The 12,634-nt window shown below is 52.2% G+C and overlaps 1 protein-coding gene across 1 annotated transcript; it reads right to left on the bottom strand.

Moving 5' to 3' along the window:
• Positions 1–1,991: 1,991 nt before the first annotated feature.
• TRIB1 (tribbles pseudokinase 1) lies at positions 1,992–10,288 on the bottom strand. The gene is made up of 3 exons (XM_060128003.1): positions 9,098–10,288; positions 6,750–7,042; positions 1,992–4,211 (listed from the first exon to the last, which is right to left on the bottom strand). The coding sequence occupies exons 1-3, from the start codon at positions 9,455–9,457 to the stop codon at positions 3,746–3,748; spliced, it is 1,119 nt and encodes a 372-aa protein (XP_059983986.1). The 5' UTR covers positions 9,458–10,288; the 3' UTR covers positions 1,992–3,745.
• Between the last annotated feature and the right edge of the window lie 2,346 nt (positions 10,289–12,634).

The raw sequence follows: 12,634 nt of genomic DNA, 5'->3' as shown, positions 1-12,634 counted from the left end.
CTGCTTACTTCTAAGTAGCTCCTGAAAGACATTCGAGCCTGTTTCCTCATCTATCAAATGGAGCAAATAATATTTGACTTGCCTATTTCACCTGGCTGCTGTGAATATAAAAGGAGAGAGAGAAGGAAAAGGGGAGAAAAAGAGTGAAAACTTCTAGAAAGTACAATATGAATAAGCAGTCATTGATATGTTACTTGAATGATTTATGTTGAGGGTACAAGAGAAAATAAAAGTGATCAGCCTTTCAACCAGTACTCGGTACACTCTCCTTCCAACCTTCTATAATGTAACTGGTTGTGATTGCCCCAGATTTGTTCCAACCTTTGAAGAGATTAAATTTATGGATTTGTGGCATCACGTGTCATCCCAGCCAATCCTGACCCATATTTCTCTCCACTTTGTTCATGCAACGACAGTACAAAAAGGTGCTGTAACCTTAATTGCTTGCAAAGTATTTTGAAATCCTTAGATTAAAAAGTTCTGTGAAGTCCAAAGTATTAGCCTTCTGTGTGCCCAAGGAGTTGTGCAGAGCCTCGCCTGGGTTCATCAGGGCAGGGAGAAATTGCAGTGTATGTTCTGAGGACCCAGGAACTTTGGGGTTTAAGGGTCTTCTTCGTGGAATGGCCCTAGATCAACTCCCAGCTTCCTAGTCTCTTAGCTACTCAGGCATCTGACCATTCCTTGTGTTGCTTTGTGCTTTTTCCATTTCTTAAGTTCCTGGGTCACGAGGCCTGAGTTGCTCTTACTTTGGTGTCATAGGTCTCTTTCCTGAGTGATCTCAGCCTAAGTCCTAGAAAGGGCAACTGTGTCACCTGTAATCTCTGTATGCCTTTTCATGTAAGCCCGGAGTGATGACTTAATCCTCATTCTAACTTGTACCATTAGAACTTAGAGTTAAAATTCTGTCCCATGGTGGTAACCCTTGGAGGAGGTGTCAGGTAGGGACTGAAACGGGTAGGAGGGGGCTCCTGGGGTCCTGGCAGTGTTTTGTTTCCTTGCCCTGACTGTAGGTTAGGCCAGTGTGTTTGTTTCGTGAAAATTCAGAGCCACACACTTTTACGTGCATTTTTCTATATATTTGTTACACTTACAATGAAAATATTTTTTAAAAAATCACTCTGGGGCATCCCTGGTGGCACAGTGGTTGAGGGTCCGCCTGCCGATGCAGGGGACACGGGTTCATGCCCCGACCCGGGAAGATCCCACATGCCACAGAGCGGCTGGGCCAGTGAGTCATGGCCGCTGGGCCTGCGCCATAGCAGTGGGAGGCACACATACCGCAAAAAAAAAAAAAAAAAAATCACTCTGGATGCTAACTGACTTCATATAGAATAAATTCTGATGTGATAGTGAGGCTATACACCTAATCAAATCAAAATCCTTTCTTTCTCTGCCTTTGTAATTCAAAATAATGTTGCTTTCAGTTTTCCATCCTTTAGTTCCATTTTCACACTTACAGGAAACATGGAAAAGCCTCAGCCATTTTAATTAAGTCTAATGGGGGAGGTAAGGGGGGAGGTTGGTTCTCATCAGAAGTCCTGTGATGCCTTCAGGGATGTATGTGGACCTCTGAAATTACAACAAAATTCTGCTGGATACACATGTACATTTTTCTGAGAAGTGTCCACAATTTTCATCAAATTCTCAAGGGTCCCTGAACTAAAAAGGACCATAAGTCAGAGGGACTCTTACAACTCGAGACTTTTTTATGTATGCTCCTCTCGAAATGTTTCTCAACTCTAAATTCAACCCATAGACCTCACCAACCTGATTCACCAAATTGGTTTCACCCATCAAAATGAATTTGCTCACTTCAATGGAAAAAGTGAATGGGCTCAGCTGTCAAAGGTCACACATAATAATCATCATCTGTTTACTTCTCCATCTCCTCCTCGAGATCCCAGGCCCTGATGCCAGAGACCTTTGCAGCCTCAGTGTGAAAGTGCACCAGGCAGTGGCGGACTGGACTCCAAAGAAAGTCACTGCACCCATTTACGAAACCAGATTTATTAAAATTTCTCTACAAGTCAGAAACAGCCGTCTCACATATATACACATGTACAGGAAGGATCTAGTGTTTCGAAGCCCCAGCCAGCCCAGAGTCCTCAGCCGGGTCATGTATCACAGATACAACATTCAAGCAAATACAAGAACGTTAGTGGGACAGAGGCTTCTGTCCTCCCTCTTCTCCAAGTCCCATGATTCTGTCAAGGTAATATTGCCAATGATCATTCACATTTCACGTGGCCTTAGACACGCAGGTTATTCAGACAGACACAGACAACAGAACAAGCGTCAGAGCCAAAACAACAACAAAAAATCGGACATATGTATAAAAGGTACACTATATGTACAAAGTACACAGTACGTGAGGTATACACGGTATTCTCACAATGCATGTTAGTAGTTTGCCTAGGCGTAGCCCTTAAAAGTGACTGCCTGTTTTTGTGCCATTTCTCAAAATACAGTATGTTTGGTTTACCCGTTTAATCACCTGATTTCAGTACTGTCTATTTACTGATATTTCATCTGTACTTGTTTTTTTAATGCAAGTTGCAGTTTCTTTGTTAAGCTCTATCTTTTGTAGGTAGTGAGTTCCCATCTCTGGAAGCATTCAAAAAGAGGTTGCAGACCCAACCTGTGAAAGAAGCTGTGTGTCGGGGGGGCGGATTTCTGCATTGGGAGGTGGCAGAGAAACGAAAGAAGTTGGACCAGATGACTTTTAACGTCCCTTTCAAGTTTAAAGATTTGGGGCTTGCTATTTCATCCCAGATACTGATGCTGCAGATGTATTCATAAACCACACCACATCCAAAATATTCACAACCTGTCATGCAAAACTGCAGACCATACCCATGGCGGTGGTTAAAGTATAATTCTGGAAGTTAGTCCGAGAACCGTCTAAGACTATCCAAAATTCACTTTCTCTGAAGCACTAAGATGTTTAACATTTGCTCTTGGGAGAGGGAGTGGAGAGCCTTCTTATCTTTCTCCTCCTAGACAAAATGCTCCACCCTGAGATGGTCTTGGGGAAAAAAGTAAAGGATAAATGCTAACATATTTGAGGGGAACCAAGAAAGCTAATGGTTTCCAAGTGCTCAAATTCTTGTTAAAAGTCTCCAGTCTCTCTGTCTGAGCTCAGAGTTCTAAAATAGCCAGGAGTTTGAATCTTTTATGATACTTTTCCACAGTTAGCTGGTAAGTGCTTTTATAGTGAAGGGATGGGAGGGCGCATTTCAAGGTCAGAAAGAAGGCATTAGTGCAAATGAGGTCTTGGCAGGAAATGGAGGAGAAATTCTGGGTTCGTGGTTCAGGTAGGCTCCTATGCCCCTGAAACAGTCTGCTCCAAAAAGATGAAGAAAGGGTGAGTGTTAAACCAAACCAGAAAAAACAACTTTCCGATCAGAGAAGCTAGGGTAGCAAAAGTCTGGCTACCAAAGACAAGTTCGAAGATGGCAGGTTTATTGGCCCAAATTATTTGTCACCCTGTTAAAAATATGGTTATTGCCCAAAATGCCATTGTGCGATTCATTTCCTCTCCCTTTAGAATGTTCATTTCACTTGCTCACATGCTGCAGGATATCCATACTCCTTGCCACCTGTAAAAGATGCGGAACCCCCATATCTGACACAGGGACAGCTGGCGAAGGTTCACTAAGGGAAACAGCTCTGCAGGAAAGGCCTGTCCATCTTTAGAAATGGAAATGCCATGTGTGAGAATTATGAGGTTTCTGAGGTTTGGGGATTAGCAGAAGAAGGAACTGATGTCACTGTCCTCCTGGTACTCTGGAACAATCTGGTCGGAAGTTCCTATTTCTGAGTCGACGTACCCAGGCTCCAAGACAGACTCGAACCAGGGATGGAGTAAGATCTCTGGAGCAGTGAGTCTTTCTGAAGGCTCCCGTCTCAGAAGGCTGCGAATGAGGCACCTGGCTTTGGGGGAAATGTGGTCAGGAATGCAGAACTGTCCACGTCGGATTTTGGAGAAAAGGGCACTGGGGTCTGAGTCATGGAAGGGGTAGCGTCCCACCAAAAGGGTGTAGAGCATCACCCCGAGGCTCCAAACGTCCGCCGCCTTTCCGGAGTAGGTCCCTGTGGTGTTGAGAATCTCGGGGCTCACGTAGGCTGGGCAGCCGTGTTTGTCTGACAAAGCATCATCTTCTCCCTTAATTATGTGTGTATCTTCTAGACTTTCCAGTCTGAGCTGGGTTCTGTAGGAGAGAGGAAACAAGCCATTACTTCCAGCTACTATGAAAACCAAGGCCTTCCCAATAATAGCGCCCACAAGTACTCATCGCAAAGGCCCAAGGAATGCCAGTTACCCCTTCATCCAGTTAGCAGTGCCTTGCATCACCCTGGAGGACTCAGGATTTCACAAACCAATACAAACTGCAATACACATTAGCAAAGTATTGAGAGAGAGCCTGGGGTGGAGGGTATGATGCAAAGCCCCAAATACTATTCATTATGCTACAGCTTATAAGACATATCCTAATAGGGGTTACACAATTTACAAAGTTCACATTGCAGCAGTGGGAGCCTGTCTCAGGGGAATGCTGACATTTCTCCAAAAGCTATCAGGGAAGAGCAGTTTATCCTACTGCTTCAGGGAGAGCCTGGGCATCCTACAAGTGGATCTTATCTCTTATCATGCCACTGACTGCCAGGGCTACTTGGACCCGTTGCTTGGCATTACAGAACATTACAGAACACGGAGCCCAAGGTCACTGTTACTGCACACAGGTTGTTAGCACTCCTGTTCACATCGATATATACACACAGAGGGGATTCTGTCCACCTGAGCCCAAGCCATGACGGCCATGATGGGAAACGTACATGGAATGTTAATTACATTTATTGGGATATTTAATTGCAAAGAATGCTTAGCCTGGACAGAAAGGACAAAGAAAAGCAGCTGGTGGATTTGAAAGATGCAGGAGCCCTAAAACGCCCTCGTATGTGTGCACATGCACACACACACACACACGCACACACACGCACGCACACCCTAGGATGACACATCAACACCTGAGCTCATTTACTCAGGTAAGGGTTTATCTCTTCAGGTAACAACTAAGGTTTGAAACATCTTTAGTTAAGGCTCTCTGATGAAGCTGCAGGTGCCTCCTTGTTCAGATCCAGCCACTCAAGCCTCTTGGCTCCCCCAAAGCCCAGAGCCATGTGGGGAGTCTCCAATACATGGTGGTCACTTATGCTCCCCCCAGCTTCTCTGAAACAGCCCTGTGTCAGTAAGTCACTCGTTGCGAAGTTAGACGCAAACATTTGGTACGGGCTACTGGGTCAATTCCTTTTCCTCTCAAAGGTCTAGTTCTTTTTTGTTTTTTTTTCTTCTTCTTCCTGCCTTCCTGTTCCCTGGAGTGTAGTATACATGTGCTAACTTCAGTATGTCCTCAGCCTGACCTCCCCCCCCCCCCGTCCCCCCCTCCCGTCGTTATGTAAAATACCCATTGGTTCTGTAAACGGAAAATATGACTCAACCCACACTGTCTGCCACTGATTGGCTGCTGTAGTACTAAAACCCTGCACCTGTGCTGGTTACACGAATAGCGTCAGCCTGTCATTGCTTAACCCTCGGGTTGCCAAACTCCACGCACATGACATTCGCCTGTGCAATAGCAGATTTCAACAGTAAGCAAGGAGGTGTGTAAGGTGTGTTTCAGAAAATACATCACCATATCAAAGGAGAGTGTTCCAGGAATTGGAAACTTCTTCATTACCAACACTTTGCTTTTCTTTGCTAATCAGTATGATCCAATGACTCTTGCAAGGTCAGACACAAAGCCATGCTTTCTGGCAACTCAACCCTATACTTTTTCATAGGACCTGAAGTCAAGGGTAAAAAAAGCACAGGTGGGGTGAGCCCTGCATGAATACCTACAACGAAGTAACACACACCCACCTGTGCAATTCTACAATGGTATTGCTTTTAATCTTTCCACAAGGGATGTGGCCCACCTCTTAAAATCAGGTAAGGTTTATCTCCTGTGGCTTCCTGAATTCTCAACTGAAACCTCAACTCTGAATCTTAATGTCACATTATTGTCTTATCGAGCTCATCTTGTTCTTTATGAGGTAAGCCATGATCTATATTTAGCAACCAATTCTAGCCAGCTTCCATTTCTCACTCAACTGTGGCTATCTTCTGAAGATGCATCCAAACAAGACGTCTAAAAAGTCACCGGAGAATGGGGAGAAAATATTGGGGGCCAAGCCTGACTCATAATAGGAGTGTGGTGTGAAGGAAAGGGATAGGTTTCTGCAACTACGACAGTCTGACCAGCTCTGTGATACTTACTAGGTACAATAAATAAGTAAATAAACAGGGGGGAAAAAACAAGAAAAAAAACCCCACTCGGTATAAACAAGGGTTTGAAGACATCCTCTAGGAATGGATGTTGTGAAGGGCAGACTGACATTTGTACCCCAGGAGAACTGACCTTTCTGACAACGATGGGGAATAAACCTGATCCTGGGGTGGAAGCGGGGAGGGCATCCTGTCCTCACGTGACATCCCACAGACGCACCAAGGTGTCCCCAGGCCACGTCCACAAGGGTGCAGAATAACCAACTTTGGCTTTGGCCCCTCTGGAGAGAGGATTTCTAAAGACTAACTCTGGGACAACTGAGCCCTTGGTGCTGTTTTGAACCAACACCCTGCACCTAACTGCTCGACCTGCACCCTCGTTTTGGAGTCAAAAGGCACAGGAGAGGCTGTGGAGGCCGCTCACCTCTCCTCTGTGGAGAAGACAAACTTCCTAAGCTTTAGGTCCCCCAGCACGATGGCTGACTGGTGGCAGTGGGCAACGGCAGAGACGATCTGCTTGAAGAGCCGGGCAGCCTCCTCTTCCCGCAGCCTCTTCCGGCTGCGCACGTAGGAGTGCATGTCCCCAAAGTCCCTCTCAAAGAAGACATAGGCTTTGGTTTCCCCAAGGATCACTTCCACAATGCCAGTGATGTTCCTGTGTGAGGGCAGCTGGATGTAAGGCCGGATTCTGTCCTGGTAGTGTTTAATGGGAAACACCTGCAGAGAGAAGGGGACTCACTTAGGAGGCTAGAAAAGCAGAGGCTGCCTCCCAGATCCTGGGCTGGGCTGCAGTTCTCAATCTCTGGGCTTTGGTTGAAAGTGAGGCTCCATTCATTTACCCCAACCTCCTGCAACCCCTGTTAGCTCTGCAACCCCACCTGATGCAGCCTGGGCTACTCCTAACACCCAAAAGCAGTAGCATCTAGGGCTAGCAAATCTCCAAAGAGCTACCATATGGATGGTTTGAAAGAAGTCTTCTAGGTATGGCCTTCCGGCTCCAGAGAGCTAAGCTCCTAAGTCCCCACCCTCTGTGGCCCTTTCTCGTTGGCAGGTAATGCTGTGCAAAGTGGCTGATAGAGGTCCCCCTGGGATCTCCAGGAGCAGCCTCTGGAAATGCATGACCTCCTGCAGACCAGGGAGAGCACAGGACATGGTGACTCTGCAGCCTCCAAGTGGAAGAACATACAGCTGGAGAACGTACAGCTCTGTCATTACTCAGAAGGAACAGATGACTCCAAGCGCAAGACTGTCAACACAGCCCTAAGGAACCTGCCGAGGCTGTGACTCAGGTATAAGCAGTCTTGAGTTAAAATTCCCACAGGAGGGATACAGGATCCTCTCGGGGGGGGGGGGGTGGGGGGGTTCATTTGTTTACTGATCTCCCCCCACACACCAACTCCCATCCTCACTTTCACTCGGGACATGGGTAGCATCTTCTCTAAGAAGCTGGCTGGTCTCTTTAAGGGCCTTTTGTTTAGTCCGGTTACTCATATCCTAGACTCAACTGGAAACGGTGACACACGGGCTGTCACCATCTGGATTCAGCTATTATCTGCTCGGAGGAACTGGAAGGGGTTGCACAATGACCAGACCCACCCCACCTCTGACGCTCGGTTGCTCCGGCACCAGCTCGAAAAACCTTTCCGCTGCCCCCCTCCTCCCACCCCAGCCCACACTCATACCCTCTGAGCTCTGCTCCCCAGCCACCACGAAGAAAAGATTTTGCCCCCCTTTAAACTGGGCTCGATCACACATGTGAAGTTTCGTTCGGGTCGGACAGTAGGTGGCAGCAGCGAGGCCAGGGAAGGGGAGCTCGGGGGGTCAGGTGAGTTGCGGAAAACCAAAGAGCGACTTAAACTGAGGGGTGACCCTATGTTTCCGGTGTAAACGAGCAGCCCGGAGGCTTCTCAGGGATGTCTGAGGCCCGGGTGTCCAGCTCGCAAAGGGTGCATGGCCTGTGGGAATGTTCTGCGTCTATGGGCGCTGGAGGAGAGTGCGGAGGATCCTGTTTGCAAGAGTTGTATCCCCTCCAGGATGGAGCCCCTTATGTTCAAAGGAAAATCGCGGGCCGGAAAAGCAAGACATGAATGGAAGCGAGGGTTCCTAGTCGGTGTGGGCTTTCCAACATTTCTATTCCGGCCAAATACCCCCCGCCCTCGCTGGAAGACCCTCTCAGACTACTCTCTGGGGAGGACAGGGTTCCGGTTCCAGCGCGGGTTCCAGCCGGAATCCCCAAGACCGGAGCCCAACACGGACTTCCCGCCCCCTTACCACCCACGGCTGAGCCCGGGTGCCTCGCAGCCCCAGCAAGAGAGTTGCCAGCTGCTCCAAGCTCCAAGGAGGCACCCACAGCAGGGCGTCCTTCCAGAACGAGGGGCGGGGGAAGCGAGGAGAATGGGAAAGGGGGAATGGCATGGCCCTGGAATCCATATCAATTCCACAACTTATGTGGAACGCCACGCACTAAACTCGGCGCTAAGCAAATAACATAGATGTTGTAAAGCAACTGAGCACCGCACTTCCTCTCGACCGCCAAGCCCCCACTATACCACTCCATCCGAACCCCTCAATCCCCAATAGGGTGACCCGGGTCAAATGCTGCCTTAACGGGCTCAAACCCCCTTATCCGCCTTGCCCCAAGCCCAAGTCCTGACGGCACCTTCGGCCCCCGGGCGACGGCGGGCGAGACCCCAAACACCTTTGCCTGCCACCGGGTCCCCTCACCCCGCGACCCCCCGCCGGGTCCCGGGTCCCGGCTCCCTGAGTGCCTACCTTGCAGCGCAGCTCGCGGCCGGTGTGGAGGCACAGCGCCCGGGACACATGCTCGCGCTCGGCCAGGGGCAGCAGCAGGTAGTCGGCGATGCGGCTGGGCCCCGGCGCGCTCCCGGAGCCGCCGCCAGCCCCCGGAGCGGCGGGCGGAGGCTGAGGGCTGCAGGGAGAGCCAGGGGGGCTGAGGTAGTCCGGGGGGCTAGAGCACTCGGAGAGACGTGGGCACTTGGCCGCTACGGCCGCCGCGTCGTCCGCGTCCAGCAGGCGTTTGGCCGGGGCGCCCCGGCCGACCGGGAGTAGCAAGGCCGGAGCGCGGGGCTGCGAGACGCCGCTCATAGCAGAGCGCACGGGACCGACCCGCATCCCGTCCCCGGCCGGGGCGGCCCCGGCTTTGTACGTCCTCGGATCGGCGCGGGAAGGTGCAACTGGGTCGGCGCCGGCGCCGCGACTTACTCCAGCCCGCGGGATGGAGGTTGCAGACGGAGCTTGGTTCTGCCCCCACGGGGGGCAAAGCCGGAGCCGCTCCCGGGCGCTCGCGGTACACGCGAGGACCACGGTGGCCGCGCGTCCGGGGAAAGGAGGCCGGTTCGGGTCCCCGGATCCCCGTGGGTACCGGCTCGGGGCGCCTCGCTATTGTTGTAGAGGCTGCCGACAGTCGGGGAAGCAGAGGCGGCGGCGGCCTCCGAGGTCCGGAGCAGCGAGAACAGGATTCCGCAGGCTCGGCGGAGCCACGGAGCAAATGCACTTCCCGAAGCAAGAAGTGTCGGAGCGAAAGCCGGACCAACTTTTCCGCGGCGCCCGGGATCCTACGCGCTCCGGGCTCCCGGCGTGAGTGTGCGCGAGACAGACGCGCTCGGAGAGGGTAACTGAGTGTGAGTGAGTGTGTGCGCCGCACCGATCCCGGCCAGTGCACTCCTCCTTCTCCTTTTCCTCCACCTCCTCCGCCTCCCGGTGACTCACGCTGTATACACATACACTCACAGGCCGGGCTGTGTAAACAGTTGGGAAGCCGGGTTGTGCAATGAGGTGGCTGCGACGACTCGGGCCCTGCCGCCGGGCGAGCAGTCACCGGAGCGGAGGGGAGGTGCAGCTGGGCCGGCGGGGGCGACGGGGGTGGCCCGACGGCTGGGGATGCTTCGGACAGAGCGCGCTCCGGCGCAGGTGGCGTGTCCTGCGCGCGCACACGCCCCCCGAGCCGGTCTAGGCGGGAGGAGGCACGCGCCCTCCCGCAGGCCGCGGGCTCAGCGCGAGAAGCCGGAGGAGGGGGCGGAGGAAAAGTTCCCGTGACGTCAGGGTCCCGGGGAAGTGGGCGGGAGGGGAGGGGCCGTGGGGGGCGAAGCAACCGTTGATTGGTGCGCGCTCCCCATTCACTCCTAGCACAATGGACTGCGGGCGCGCGCACCAGGGCTCTCAGCACCCGCCGCTCGCTGCAGACGCGGGGTGACACCTCTTGCCCCGGGGATCCCCCCAGTGCCCCAAGCCTTGGGACCTCCGGTTGGAGCCGTGGGCGTCGCCGAGGCCCGGCGGTAGCCGGAGGAAGGGAGGAGGGAGAAGGTGATGAATTCCAGAATCACTCATTCACCCCCACGCGGTGGTTCCGGGGAAGACCTGCGCGTGGTAGTGGATGTGGCTTTTTTTTTCCTTTTCCCGCCCCCTCCCAGCTCTAATCCCCAGCGTCTGTTCGCTTCCACAAATAGAACCTTCTGTTGGATGAAATAAGAGCAAACACTGGGCCTTCTGCGCTGCCTCCACCTCCACGCCCCTCCCGCGCCTGCCGCCCGCCCGGATTGCACGGAAATAGCTCCTCCGGGCTCTCGGGCCGCCCCTTCGCGGTGACTCGCAAAAAGAGCTTCCTGAGCCGGGGCCGGTGGGAAACAAAGGATGTGGGGAGAGGGCGGAAGGGGCCCACGTGGCCGTCGCCGAATTCCTGCCCTCTCCCCAGCCTCCACACGCGCAGCAGGGTCTAGGACGCCGGGGCCAGCCCGGTTCCGTGGTGGCCGGGGAGCGGAGTCTAAGTCATCCTGGCCACCGACAGTGATGCTGCCTACACCCGGGCAACCCTGCCAGGGCGTGTGCATGCACTCGTGCAACGTGATTTGGGTGAGCTCGAGATGTGTGTCAGACCCTGCACAAAGCTCCGTGAAAAAACAACCTAGAATCTGTCGGTTTTCTTTCTTTCGAGAACCAGGTCCATTTGGAGTCCCTGGACACCCAACATAAATAACTGTTATCAGACAGTCCCTTCTGTACTTCTGCTAAATACTTCATTTTCTAAAACCAGGTCGAGCCCCAAGGATAAATCCTTTTCCATATCAAATCTCCATTCGTTCAACAAATACTAATGAAGCATCTGCTAAACTAGACGCTAGGGATTAGAAGATGAAAACTAGTAATAATAGCTAACATTAATTGAGGTCTGTAACGTGCACTTTACACACACTGCAGTTTTACAGCCACCCAGTGGGGTTATTTTTTGCCCTTTTTCACACAGAGGAAGCCTGCAAAGTTAAGTTACTTGCTGTGGTCAAATAGCTACTGAATGCATTCAAGCTCTTTAGCATTTGTGGGAACTCAGGGAAGATTACAATTTGTACAGAGAAAAAAGAAGTCAGGGAGGATTCCCCCTAGAAGGCATTTGACCTGGGGGGATGTGTGGGATTGTAAACGAGTTGCTGGGGTGGGGTGGGGGGAGGGCAGGGATGTGGGGAAGGGTAGGGTCAGCTTAAGAGGCCAGGGTGGCTGCAAGGCCGGAGCCGGAGCCGGAGCCTGCACCGCACGTGTCATTGGGGGAAACGTGAAAAGCTCCAATGCCTGCTGAGAAGGCTGCACTTCATCCTGTAACCAGGCGAGAACCCACCAGAGGTTTTCCTTCTTTCAAGTTCATTTTGTGCTATTTATTTAAGATCCATTGAGCTGCCAGCTGGGCATCAGCACTTGGATGGCAAACTCAGCATGGGCCACCAGCATCTTCCTCCAAGGTGTGCATCTCCCTCAGTGCCTCTTCTGAGAGAAAGGCATCACCACCACCCATCCCCAGGGCCAGAATCCCTGGCAGTCATTTCCCCTTGAATCCACCGTTTTCCTATCCCCCACTCAGTTGTCACTGGGTCCATCCTAGACCTGCTAGGTCTCACAGCCACCCCCTGCCGCCCCCTCCTCAGCTTCTTGGAGCTGCTCCTTGCAGACTATTTCTCATGCTCCCTTGCCCACTGGCTTACACCCCATTTTGCCCAGAGGGAGGCCCTGGAGGGAGATGGGAGGGTGCTGCTTTGGGCACTGGCTGCACCTCCTCTGTGGCCCAGGCCCCGCTAGCCAGCCCCTCTGTGTAGCCGTTGCCATGTGCTGCCAGATCTCCCACAGGAATGAAGGATTTATCCACCCACACCCCCCCAACCCTCCACCCCGGGACTGCTAGGAACACCTTTTGGGAGTTTTGGAACCTGCCTCAACTGAGAAGGGCTACCTTGCCCCAGTTCACACTCCCTTCCCAGGAGGGCCACATCCAATGACAGGTGATTGTGGAGTCCAGCCTCCTCGCCC

The sequence above is a fragment of the Lagenorhynchus albirostris genome, chromosome 17, assembly GCF_949774975.1.
Source record: "Lagenorhynchus albirostris chromosome 17, mLagAlb1.1, whole genome shotgun sequence".
Lineage (NCBI taxonomy): Eukaryota > Metazoa > Chordata > Mammalia > Artiodactyla > Delphinidae > Lagenorhynchus > Lagenorhynchus albirostris.
The sequence above is the reverse complement of the archived record's forward strand: the minus strand, read 5'-3'. Positions and strand labels throughout refer to the sequence as shown.